The following is a 12908-nucleotide window of genomic DNA, read 5'->3' on the forward strand; positions in this document are numbered from 1 at the left end:
CTGACGGAAGGGACTAGGTCTGACGGAAGGGAAAGGGCTAGGTCTGACAGAAAGGACCTCTGGGTAGCGCTATAGTCCGACGGAAAGGACTAGGGCAATTGTCCCACATTCTTCAGCAAGGGGGACAAAGGAGTTGGTGAGCTCAGGTGAGAACAGATGGCGGGAGGCCGGAGTTCGGTGTAGGCGGGCCGGGAAGGCTGTAACTTCTGAGTACCTTGGCCAATGGGGAAAAGGAGAGGGCGTCCCTCGGTCGGGAAATTAGGATAAAAGGGGGGCTGCGTCCCCCAGCAATTTGAGAGACCCCACAGGGATATGCCCGGTGGACTCTCCCTTTACTCGAATAAAGTTTTAGGACTCCTCTGTCTCCTTTTGGACATTCAGTTCTTGACAGCGAGATTTTCCGCACAATACCAATTTGATAACAAATTTTCTGCCAACTAGACTGTTCTCTAGCGCTATCTTTGATCCAGCAACAGTTACTCAGTGACTTGTTCAGTTTCTGCTTTGCGAAAATCCAGTAGCCCTAGTTTTGTGACCAGAGAGACAAACCTGACAGGGAACTATGAGCATACGTAGCTCCATCTCCTGCTAACTATTAACAAATGGAAATGGAGAAGTTCTCTGCATTACATGCCAGCTGAATGTCCCTCCAAATCATTCTAAGGTTGGATTCATATGCAAAACAAGTTAGTTAAGAGGTGACATATGAAGGATCTGGTAAGCAAGCGAGTGCTGAGTAGTCTCTGCCCAGAAAAAAAAAAAAAGTGTGTATATATATATACACACTTTTTTATATATATATGTATATATATATATATATAAACACACACACACACACACACTCACACCATCACATTACCAAATATTCACAAATAAGTCATCCAGAGAGAGACTAGAAAGAGATCCAGCAATAAAGACAGGCACTGAGGTGGCATCTGCAGAGGCTAGAGAACAATCTGCAGAAAATGAATGTCTTTTAATGAACTGAGGTTTTGCTGTTATCAGTCACCACTAGAGATCATTACAAAGAGAACAGTGGGAGCTGCTTGTATCTTTTTTTTTTTTCCCTGCAGGACATATTTGAGGAAGAACAAACATCTCTCCCTCTTCTCCAGCGTCAGCTTGTTACTGCCAGCACTGGCTGTAATTGAATAAGCTTTATTCCGATAATAACTAAATTTAGAATATTAGCATCAAGTCTCCAGTGTGGCGAAGACAGGGAGGAAAGCTTTATATAAATAAGCAAAGTAATATTAAATAATAGATGTAGTTCAGGGCAAAATAAAGCTCTGTGCCTGAGGAACCAGGCATGAAGTTACAAGGGCTTTCGGGATGGCTCGCTGGGGCAGAGCAGGCACACCGCTGCTGGCTGCTTCCCTTCGAGACTGCTTCCCAAGCCTGCAATCTCGAATCCCCCTATGGGAATTATTTTGATTGCCCTAGAACCCCTGGCACCGTGTGGCAACACAGAGGCCTCGAGGGCCGCACATGGCTCACAGGCAGCAGCAGGACACGACGGCACAACCACCGTTAAAGATGAAGGGAAAGCGGCGGCCCCCCCCCGCAGCCTCCCAACAAAGCTACCTCGGCCACCACTGAGGTGAAATACCCACAACATGGCGGCACAGCCCCGCCTAACGGCCGCCGGCCCTTCTACGCATGCGCGGTAAGACGGGGGGCAGTGTGGCGGAAGGGACGTGGCGCACTACCGGAAGTGTGGCGGAAGGGACGTGACGCGCTGCCGGAAGTGTGGCGTTAGGCGGCCGTTGGCCCCGGGTGCGCGGCCATGTCGGCCTCGCTGCTGCGGCGGGGTCTGGAGCTGCTGGAGGCGCCGGGTAGCGGCAGCGGGGCCGGGCGGGGGGTGCCCCGCGCGCTCCGCCTGGGTAACGCTGTCTCTCTTTGCCCCGCAGGCCGCGGAAAGGCTCCGCGGGGGGCGGGCGGCTCGCGGGCGGTGGGGGCTGCGAAGCGCAGGAAGGCGGCGCCGGGGCCCGCGAGGAGCAAGGCCACGGTCAAGGGCAGGGCCGTGAAGTCGGCGATAGGTGAGTGTGCCCCGCGGGAGGGGCCTGTGTCCCCCCTGCACCCAGCATCCCCGAGACCCCCTTATCCCTGTCACCTTCTCACACCTCGTCTTCCTCCCCCCTGCCCTGCCTCTGCGAGGCCGCCTGGTCTGCAGCACCCTGGTCTCCAGCTGGAGCAGGCCTCGGGGTGCTTGAGGCCTTGCTCAGACTCCATGGGTGCACAGCTGATGTGTTTTGTCCCCCTCTGCTCTTGCCTAGAGGAGTACCGCAAGAAGAAAGCGGTGGATCACCTGAAAACAAACCTGCTGTACATGACAAAGGGACGGTATATTGCAGACAAAGCTGTTACACAGCAAGTAAGGACGTCGCATTTCTGATGGGGGACTGTGGATGGGTGGGAAGTATCCTAAGGTCTTCTAACTTCAACCCTGTCACAAGTAGGTTGCATCTGGTCGTGGCTTTGGGGAATGTGTGTATGTCTGCCAGCTAGGCAGGTTACGGAGCTTTAACCTTTTATATGTTGCTCCTACTATCTTCATATATACTTTCTATATACTATGGTCTTACAGTAGTTCAAATTTACTGATGGTGGTTCTCTTCTCACCTCTCACAGACCCCAGTAGGAACAGTCTAAGGTAACGTTGTGAGGTGATGTAAACTTACAAAGTTATCCACCCTGGATAACTTTGTGGAACTGGCTCATTTTGTATAGTATCTCCACACAAAATCAAATCCCAAGAGGTTTGGGGAGATTTTGGTGATTCTCTATTGTAGGTCCCAGGGAACTGAGCATATTTTTTATATAACTGCTGAAACTGATATATCAAAAACGCTCTTCATAAATAGATGTTACTTTGTCAGAGTTCTGCATGTCTACTTTAATTCAAGGCTTTCTTACTGCTATCCCTGACGTCATTTAATGTGGTCAAATCCTCTGTTATCTGTGGATGCCTGTTGTTTTTTGTTGTTGCGTGCGTGTGTTTCATGACTTAATCTGGAAAAGAAGCTTCAGTTCAAGCCTTCTGCTTACTGTTGCTTGATTTGTCCCTCCCTCTATCTGGGGACTAGTAAGAAACTAGATGTGGTGCAGGCTCTTGTGGCAGGAACTTCATTGCAGTTTGGATGATGTTTCTCATGAACCTAAGAATTTATTTATGGTCTTCCCCAAGAGATGGTCTCAGGCCTTGATTTGAAGAGAATAGTGGGTACAATGCTAGAATCTTAGTTATTTTGTGAGAAATGACCTTTTAATCTACACAAGCAGTTCAGTGCAGGCAAGTTTTTCTTGGACTTGGGGTTGTAAAAGGTGACTGTAGTGTGTTAGGAAATGCCAGAGGAATCCCACTGAGTTCTTAGATTGTTAGGTTTCTTCATGAAAGAGGAAGTCACAATTCACATTGAAGTCTGTGTTTCCATGTCAGTGATGGTACCAGGGAGTAGTTGTCGTATTTGGCAGAACACATTAAGCGCCCCTTGCTGTTGTTCCAATGCCCTGCTTTGGTTAACCCAGGTAAATGCCTCTTTTCATTGGAGGCTTTCCGGGATTTGTACAGCAGGGGAATCCTGCCGATGGCTGTGGGAATCACTGCTGGGGTGACCCACGTTGACAACGGCTGCTCTCCTTTTCTTTCTCAAGGTTCTTGCCCAAAACAGCGGCAGGAAGTCCAAAGATCGACCTCCAGAGAAGAAGGAAAAGAAGAAGTCTGAAGGCACTGTCTTCACTGAAGAAGATTTCCGTAAATTTGAGAGAGAATACTTTGGGACAGCGTAAACAATGTGTCGGGGGTTCTTGCAGCTCCGGACTGTGCAGCTTAGTGTTCAGAACAACAGACTGGCCATATTCTCAATTTGTTTGAGATGGGACGCAGGACACATGCCTCATCATCAGTACTTTAACATCTCACTTGCAGAGAAATCTGCATCTTTACAGAACTTGCTCCTTGCTAGCTAGAGCCAGGGAGCTTTTCTTGGCTTTGAGATGTGTTGTCTTTAAAATTACCCACCTCCAGCTAGGGTGGCTCTTGTGTTCTTGGTGTAGAAGAGTTGGCCAAGCCAAGTATAAGTCTTGGTCCTCTTCCTCAGGACACAAGACTTCTGCTCTCTCTACTATTTGGCAAGGAGCATTTAAAGTACTGTATCTCAGTGAGGAAGTGTTTTGAACCAGCAGCAATAAACCTGAGAAGAAAGGGAAGAATGCTTTGAAAGACTGTATAAAAGCAGGAGTTAAACCTGAGCAGTGTTGCAGTTTTTGTTCTTACTACACCGTCTGCCAGGCTTTTCTGTCATTGCAAAAAGTTTGTATATGTTGTTTAATTAAATAATGCCTTTTGTAGATACAGCCTACCCTTGCTTTTGTGATAATGATTCATATGATTGACGAAGGCAAACCAGGTCATCCATCTGATCCAGGAATCAGTGTCTTTAGGATAACTCAGTAATGTAAATGGCCTCTCTGATTCACATTGACCTATCCTATTTAATCCTCTCTCTGACGTACTGAGTCCTCCAAAGAGCACAGTTGGGAATAGAAATGACTCGTGGTTTGCTTGCTCATGGCCTGCCTTCTCCAAAGGAAAGTTTTTCTATAGAGAAAGTTGTTTTTCAGGTGCTTATACCTGTGGCCGAGGTTCCATTCCCACAAAGAGGGCATCCTTGCTGGCTTCCATGGGCAGGAGGGTTATGACCCAGGTGCTAGGCTCTCTTGGCATGAAACTTTTAACAGGTACCTCTATCCATCTCTGCCTGGCATGCAGCACTGGGTGAAAATGATGCAGGAGTTGGGTTGTTTGGTTGATGGGAACATTTTCAAGACTGCTGATAAATTTTCTGTTGCAACAATGAGCTGGCCCAGCAGGTGGGAGTGTTGCAGTTCTAGACACTGTTCCCCCTGCTGAATTGCAGTAAATGTGCTGCTGGGGAGTTGCTGCCCATCCCCTTCCTTGCTCCTCACCCAAGAAAATGGGAACTGTGTTCCCTTGAAATAAAGGGGTATGGAGAAGGACTAAGGCTAGGCTTCAGTGAGACTGATGAGTCATTTGCAAGTAGTTTGGCTGTGCTGAGCTACTGCTGCTAAGGTGGAAGCATAGCAAGGAATTTGGTATCCCTTCCTTGCCCTCTACTTGTAATTCCTGGTGTCCTCTTAATTCTGTGCCTCCTCAGCTCTATTCCTTCTCTTTTGTCTGCATGAGGTGGAAGGGAACTCAGCTATACAGGACCCAGACAGAGAAAATAGCAAACAGAGTGAAGTGTGTGTGCTGGAAATCATTTAATAGGATGTGGTAAAAGATTTTGTGTAATAAGATCAATTAAACCAACTGCAGCCAAAAGTGGTAAAGAGCAGAATAGGGTAAGGGCCAATTCGTTTATTTTTGAGGTTGTTTCTCCTTCCAAAATGGAGAGATGTGTAAGGTGTAAGATGAAAGAGAATGCCTGCTTTGCAAGAAGAGACCCTATAGCCTGAAGCACGTGTCTTTAAATGCATCGCACTCTGCTGCAACTTGTATAACCCAGTTGAACACACGCAGCTGTGCGTGAGCAGCGTGAAAAGACGGGCTGTGCCACCACTCGACTCCTGAAAGAGAGAAATTGCTGCAGTGTTTTCTGTTTGTGTTGTTTTAATCGTGCCCTCACCCCCAGTGCTCTGCGATTCCTGTAGGTCCTCTGTGTCATTCCTGCAGCTCCTCTAGCAGCTCCTCTTGGCACCTCTGCTTCTGCAGTTTTTCAGCTCCTTGATCCTTCTTCTGGAAGACTGAGGAAAGCAAAAATATCCTTTGTTCCAGAAAGGAGCCCTACAAGCAGTTCCCTCTCTTTGTGCTTTCTGCTTGCAAATGGAAGCAAATAGAAAGCTGTTCTTTCCAAGTTAACTGGAGGGCCCTGGGCAGTTTTCCCCAAGGGGAATAGCATCCAGATCTGTGCGGTTCTCGGGTTGGGTGGGAGCTGTCATTACTGATTGGAAAGATGATGGTGCCAACACAAATATCAGCATACTTATTTTGAATCTATGCTATGAGGCCTGATATTGTTTGAGAGGGTAAAGTTACCTGTTGAATTTGATTTTGACAGCTGAAATCAAACTTGGCTGTGCAGCCAACAGCATCCTCAAATAAATTGCAGGAGCAAGGTTTATTTTGCAGGAGGAAGGAAGAGCAAGCAGAAGTGAAAGAATGGCTCTAGACAAACCAGTATTTTTCAGGGGGCAAAACCTGGCATTTTTTCCACCCTCTTTAGTAGAACTGGAGCTCCTCTGAAGGGAGAACAGCAGCTGTGTCACATGGTGGGTAGATAAGGGCAGGGATATCTTCAAGCCAGAGAGGGGGAAATAGGTTGGAGTGCCCCGCTGGGGCAGGGAGAGGGACATAAAGAGGGGGCAGCTCCGGCTGCTGCAGTAGCTGCTCCTACCCGGCCTCCGAGCTGCCGACACGGGGCCTGCTCCGGGGACGGATGCTCTCCGGGACCTGGCCTGGATGCAGCCCGTGCCCGCCGGACCTGTCGGGCTGCGTTTCCCCACCTTGCAGCTGCGAGCGGCGGCGCGGGGAGGCTTCCCGCTGCGGCAGGGCGCGCGCCGCGTGCCCGCGGAGCTCCTGGGGCTCCTGGCTCCCTTCCCAGCTCTGCGACACCGGCTGAGGATCCTGCAGCACAAAGCAGAGGTGCCGAGCCGGGGAGGAGGGAGGGCGCCGTCTTGCAGCGCTCCTCGCCCACGCGCAGCAGGAAACCAGAATGGGAGGCAGGGAGCAGCCTTCATATGAATGCAAATAAAAGCTGGGGAGTGTTATCAATGGGGACGGAGTCTTTCCAGGGAAACGGTTTAGAGGAGAAAGAGTAGTTCCCTCATGCTTAGGGTTGGACTAGCTTGTTGTGAATAAGATTTATAAAGCTGGTTAATGGCCTATTGCTCCCTCTGTTATGCAAACTGAAAGCAAACAGAAAAATTTGGTCAGACAGCTACAGTCTAATGTAACTGAGTGGCTAACAACCTCTGCTGTACCAGCAGGTCTTGCTTGTCCTTTAGTATAGGAAAAACAACAGCTAATATCAGCATATATATGTATCAGGGGAGGGAAGAGTGTTAAATGTAAATCCATGGAGCATGATTGCCCAGGACACAAAAAAACATTCTTCCCTCTAAATGACATAGCAAAAACATGAAATGAACCAAGATGGACTGTAAAACTTGCTCAAGCAAACAAGACAGCATACAGAAAGGCATTGAATTTGGGGAGATAAACGTGATCGAGGGGTTCATAAAAACCTTTGGGAATATCAGCATGTGGCTTCATTTTCAGGGCTGACTCCCATTTCAGAGCTGACGTCTTGCTGGTAATCAGCATAATGTCAAAGCCTACAACCCGGGGGAGCTCTTGCATGCTTTAGATGAGAGGCTGCTTGTTGTAGAAAGGATACCAGCATTGATGCCCTGAATAACTCATGGTGTGATAGTTAAAGCGAATGAAATTTCTCATTTTGAAGCAAAGAGAGCAATCAATTCAACTGAAAAAAAAAATGAGGAATGTAAAACAGGGCAAGCTGCTAATGCCTGCTTAGAGCTTGAGTCATGGCGCTCCAGCTGAGCCCGGCTGAAGGGTTAGTCGCTTTGAGTGGGCTTAAAGGTTTGCACGTCTATCTGTAGCTACATTAAATAGGATTAACAGTACCAACCACGCTCTGTCGGGGGGACAGGGAAAATAAGAACCGTGAAGGTTGTTCTCCATCCGTCTGCAGGGCGAGATGCACCTTTTCCTGAACGAATTATCTGTTGGCAGGGCTGACCCGATAACGTAGCCCGGCTGAGCTGCACTGCTCGCATGCCAGCAGTTGGTTTATCTCCTCGGCTAGCTCGTCTGTAACAGGAGGCCGAGCCTGGACGTGCCTCTGCGATCACACGTGCGCCGCAGCAGAGAGACAAGGGCTCTCACATGTGGATGGAGGGCAGCACAAAGCAGGGCTTGTCCTGCAGCGGCCCCATCTGTGGGCAGAACAAGCAGATTCTCAGCCCTGTATAAATTAAGCTGAAGCTTCTCCTGCGCTTGAAATTCGATCCCTGCTTTTTTTCTTAAGGGTGTGAACACTTAAAAGAGAGGGAAAGGGCAGCTGAAGGAGAAGCAAGAAGCAACAAGCCTTTATTTTAAGAGGGAACATGTGCCTATGTAGTAGTCAAATTGAAGCTTGTTGTTAGCTTCATTTGGTGGCTTATGACACTGCATGAGCACACAGAAAAATAATGCCCACGCGGCACACTTGAGACATCCAAGTAGCTGAAATAATAGTATTGTCTGGGACATGGGACCTCACTCCCCTATTAATTCGCAAAGCACAACAAAGCAGTCTGAAGCATCTCAGTGGAAAGACAGTAAATATGGGCTTTCTTGGCCTAAAGAGGGATGTTCATGGTTCGACTCCAAGATTGTCTTTGCATTGGAAATGAATGTTAATAGGAGCTTCTGTGCTTGTCTGCCCTGGAAGGTTTTGAACATGTTAGAAAGCTGGAGGAAGAAAGGTTGTCCCCAGAAACAACTTGAATTGGGAAAAAAAAATCAAGGAGAAATGTTTCAATTGAAGAAAAAAATGAGTATATATGATGTGGCAGGAAGGACTATATGGATAGGAAGAACTATATGGATACTATTGTATTTGAAGTCCTGTGTCTCTGAAAAGGTAAAGAAAACTGGTGTTATTCTTACCCAAACCTCGTATGTCCCCCCCGCCACACACACACACACACACAAAGAAAAAAAAAAAAGTATTTCTGAATTAGAGAATGTTTTAGAGAAAGGTAAGTGGAGCAGTTCGTTGCTATATATCAGTGAGGCCGGAGAAGGCAAGTGACTTTTCAAGACAGAGATAGTATATAGCTATGCCAAGAACAGAAGCTGAACCATGCTTTAGAAAGGTGAGGCGACACTCAGAAAGGCTGTGGGAAACATGGTCAAGACAATGAACGTATTTTTTTCCCAGAGACACTTGACTGCTTCCTAGAGATGACAGAGGTTTGGGATGGGGTACAGGGGTTATGAATGGGCTACCACGGTGTGAAATTGCTTTAAGCAGAATAACTTGCTTTTTTTTTTTTTCCTGCTAGTCCAGCTCAGTGGCGCAGAGGGAGCATTCATCTCCCGAAGGACAGCCTGTCCTTGCTGCTCTTTCTGGGCTTGCTGCCAGGGCAAAAGCTATTTGGAAGATCTTATCATCATCCTTTCTTCACCCTCCAAAGCTGCAGATGGAGAGTTATTTCTGTAAGTGAGCTGCAAAGGTGCATCTGGATCTCCACGGAGGCTGGAGAAGAAGATCTCGGTGGTGGTGGTTTCGTCTTTCTGTTTGCCAGAAGTGTGAGCACCTGGATCCGTCTGAACGGGGGCAAAGAGGAAGGTAGTGGTAACAGCAGAATATTGTGGTAACAGCAGAAAAAAAACCCTCGTGAGAACAGGGACATGTGTCGTCAGAGCGGTTTTGCGAGCAGCAAACCACAGAGTGTTCTCTGGCTATATATGGGAATATTTGATTACTCTTCATCAAGAGCAAATAAGCGATCGGCAGCCTGAAGGCCAAACTACGCTGTCCCCTTTGAGTCCACTTCGCTGCCCTTAATTCAGAGGAAAATACACAGAGACAGAAATCCTATCAGCCCTGCCAACTTCATATTCAATGAGCTTTTATGCACTGCGGATTGGGGGAGTTCTCCTGTTTCCAAACATGTGAAAGGACTGGGCTTCTCTGGGGGTTGGTAAAGCCAAAGAGGCCATAAGGAAAAGAAGACAGGTCATTCAGCTTGCAAAACGTAGGTAAGATGCCATCAGCTGCGGCGCCTCTCCCTGCTAGGCCAGGGCTTTAATGTCTTCTCCGTGCCCCTGGCTCCCGTGGCACGCAAGGCAAGCTGCGGAGGCACCAATCACGCTGGGCACGGGGCTGCAGGAAAGGCTGATGAATGAACAGGGAGATTCAGCTCGCATTTTCAGCCTGTGTAAAATCCTAAAATCCTGTGTTAACACGAATGGAAACGAAGCACAATTTCCAGGGGCACTAGCAGTGAAGAAGGACACCATCTTGGCTGCCTCTGAAAAGCTGCAAAAAGCACAGGAACCAACCAGAGTTTCCAGAGCCCTTTTAGGGCAGATTGCTCTCCTGAGCAGAGGTCTGTAAAACACGTCTCTACATGTTAACGGGAGAGCTTTTCTTTGTAAAGGATCGTGGGTGCATCATGCATTCGCTGTCTCCTTCTCTAGCTCAGTCTTCCCTGGAGTGATTTTAATTTGGTAAATTGGGACCATGTACTCTCTGGGGAGCTGAAAAACTGGAAGCATCTATTTTCTTGCCATCACAGAAATCACCGCCGCTGCCTGCAGAGCATTAACTCCGAAAAACAGCTTAATTAACCAGGGCTGTGTCAGAGATGGTCCTGCCCGGGGAGTGTTTGCCCTGCACAGAGAAGCCACTTACTCATACCAGGTCCTGTGTTTCCTGTGGCTCGGCTGAGACGAAGCGCATTAAGGTACTGATTGAACCCATCAAGGACAGGGTTGTCCAGCTCATGGGGCTCCTCTGCTTCTGATTATTCCCATTCGCAGCCTTGCTGCTCCGGCTGACTCAAAGGTTGCTTTTTTCCCCCTGAAGCAGACCAGTCCCTCACCACTGCACGTGGACACCAGAAGAGCTGGAGAAGGAAGCAGCTGTTAAAGCAGGACCACGATTTGCCTGCCAGATTGCAGCGTTTCCCACTGGTGCAGTGTACAGTGGATAGAGCGCTGGCCCTGGAGCTGGGAGACCGGGGAGGAGGCTCCCACGAGGCTGAGACGCGTCAAACAGAGAGCCAACTGCTTGTGAAAGCCAATGGGAGCGGGTCTTAGGCACACCGAGTAGGGCATGAGCCCTAACTGATACAAGGCTCAGATCTTTGGTAACATTCGGCTAGAAATTAAAGAAAGAAAAACAAGCATCACACTCAGGAAGAAGGGAAAAATGAAAGGGAAATGCTCTGTGTAGGCACTGGAAAGAAAAATGCTGCAGTGTGAGACCAAGGCACGGAATCTGTTTTGCTGTAATGTAAATAGCACCAGGCAACTCTAGCAGCAGCTGTGAGCGCAGACAAGTCCCTGCCGAAGGTCTGGTCCATCCATCCGCACTGCCAGGAAGGAGCTACCTGCAGTTACCGACTTCATCCGCGTCCTCAGAGAGCCCGTGCACAGCAGGCGCCTGCGTGTAACGCAGTTATCCCCGTGTCACACATCCCCGAACGGATGGGCACGTGACAGGGCACAGAGGATTGCAGTCCTAGCCCGAGGACATAAAGAGCTTAACTGCCCGAGACGAGAAGCCCGAGAGGCTGCAGCAGGACCAACCATTTTGTGTTTCACCGCCATCAGGCCCTGCCTCCCGCACGGCCAGAGCCCGGCGCTGGCCCAAGCTGCTGCCCACATGTGCGAGCCGGGACGCGCAGCTGCCCGAGCCTGCGAGACTGCTGGGTCGTGCCGGTGCAAGCGAGGAGCAGTAACCGCTTGGGAACGCACGTGTGCGTCTGCAGGCCAGAGCTGTATCTCGCAGGCAAATAGATGATGGAGGCTGCTCGTGTTACTACAAGAACACACAGAAAATGATTTTAAAATGCCAAATTCTGAGGCTAAGGCGGCCTCAATCTTCAGGAGTCTTAGAGCTGACTAAGGAAGTGGACTTCACTGAGCTCAGAACTTGACAAAACTAGAACCAACCGCAAAGGGTGTCATAACACTGAGCGGCTAGACTGTAAATTTGCCCACAGAGCACATCATTAAATTTAATGTCTACAGGTAGAAACCACCCAAGCTCCTGTCACCTTTGCACCCCATTTCTCTTCGAGGGGTAATAAGAACTCACAGCAGGTTTTCCCTGTTGAGTCTTGTTTTACTCTGACGCTGCAGAATCAGTTGGGCCACCCAGCTGAGTAAAGCCAGCTCAACAAGCCAGGCTGTGCTTCGCCATCAGCAACCCACACCCCCACGCTCACAGGCCGCTCTACACACAGGCATCTTCCTCACCAGCTTCCTCAAGACTGGTTAAAATAATTTTATAAACAAACATTTTCTCGGTAGTAGAAAGTCAGAATTAGGTTTTCAAATTTTCACATCATTCATCTACATTTGAAGAAGACAGGAGGTGGAAGGTACTGTTTTGTTTTTTACACTTGGGTGCAAAAATATCTCTCCCCTTTCAGGCATGCTGAGTACTTAGTCAACATACGTAGGCCAACTACAGCTCCTGGTACCAAGCCAAGCCCTACAAACTTGGGCCTGGCCTCAGGACTGCTGCTTAAGCAGATAAGACTTTCAGCTTGTTCCAGAGCCAAGAGGGAATAAAAACCACATTGCCCTTCATCAATTTCCTCTGAGACACCCTAGAGCAAATTCTTTGTGGCTCATATCTGCAAAGCCACTTCAAGTCTCTGCTCAATAAAACATCAACCCTTGTGACTTTGTTAAAACTAGTCTTCCCACTAGTCCATAGCTTTAAGCAAGTTCCTCTAGTCTTCCCTGGAGGGCCAGATGAATTCTTTGGATACCTTTGCAGTTACACCTTTGCCAGCAGCACCTCAGGAAGGTTTCCCCTCAGCTGCTTTGAACATGTCACAAACACTACTTAAGCCTACATAAGGCTGCAATAAAGGGGTGACAAACCCTTTGAGTCACTGCATGAAGCAGCAGATTAAAGGACCTGTGTGTAGTCTTTTTAATTCTGACCAGCACAAAGGCACTGTCACAAGACAATTTTGCCTCCTCAACGCTTATACTGTCTCCATCTCAGTGTTTATTATGTAACTTCCATTGCAATAGCAAACTCCATGAATGTAGTTTTTAGTTTAGGTATGGGCAACATGGTACAGCTTGTAGACATACTAAAGGTATCCAATTATCTCACACATACACACCA

At 48.4% G+C, this 12908-nt stretch overlaps 1 protein-coding gene across 1 annotated transcript; it reads left to right on the forward strand.

Moving 5' to 3' along the window:
- Positions 1-1717: 1717 nt before the first annotated feature.
- Positions 1718-3812, forward strand: RPS19BP1 (ribosomal protein S19 binding protein 1). Its single transcript, XM_088531857.1, has 4 exons — positions 1718-1835; positions 1911-2039; positions 2277-2374; positions 3655-3812. The coding sequence occupies exons 1-4, from the start codon at positions 1787-1789 to the stop codon at positions 3787-3789; spliced, it is 411 nt and encodes a 136-aa protein (XP_088387983.1). The 5' UTR covers positions 1718-1786; the 3' UTR covers positions 3790-3812.
- The last annotated feature ends 9096 nt before the right edge of the window (positions 3813-12908 follow it).

This window comes from Tinamus guttatus, unplaced genomic scaffold (genome assembly GCF_059628265.1).
Source record: "Tinamus guttatus ecotype Peru unplaced genomic scaffold, ASM5962826v1 Tinamus_guttatus_pri_ptg000439l, whole genome shotgun sequence".
NCBI lineage: Eukaryota > Metazoa > Chordata > Aves > Tinamiformes > Tinamidae > Tinamus > Tinamus guttatus.

What these genes read in the sequence shown, in the direction of transcription:
- RPS19BP1 (XM_088531857.1), top strand. Translation starts at nt 1,787, where the DNA reads ATGTCGGCCTCGCTGCTGCGGCGGGGTCTGGAGCTGCTGGAGGCGCCG. An exon ending in GGCCGTGAAGTCGGCGATAG is followed by an intron (nt 2,040 to 2,276) that starts GTGAGTGTGCCC and finishes GCTCTTGCCTAG; the next exon opens with AGGAGTACCGCAAGAAGAAA. An exon ending in ACAAAGCTGTTACACAGCAA is followed by an intron (nt 2,375 to 3,654) that starts GTAAGGACGTCG and finishes TTCTTTCTCAAG; the next exon opens with GTTCTTGCCCAAAACAGCGG.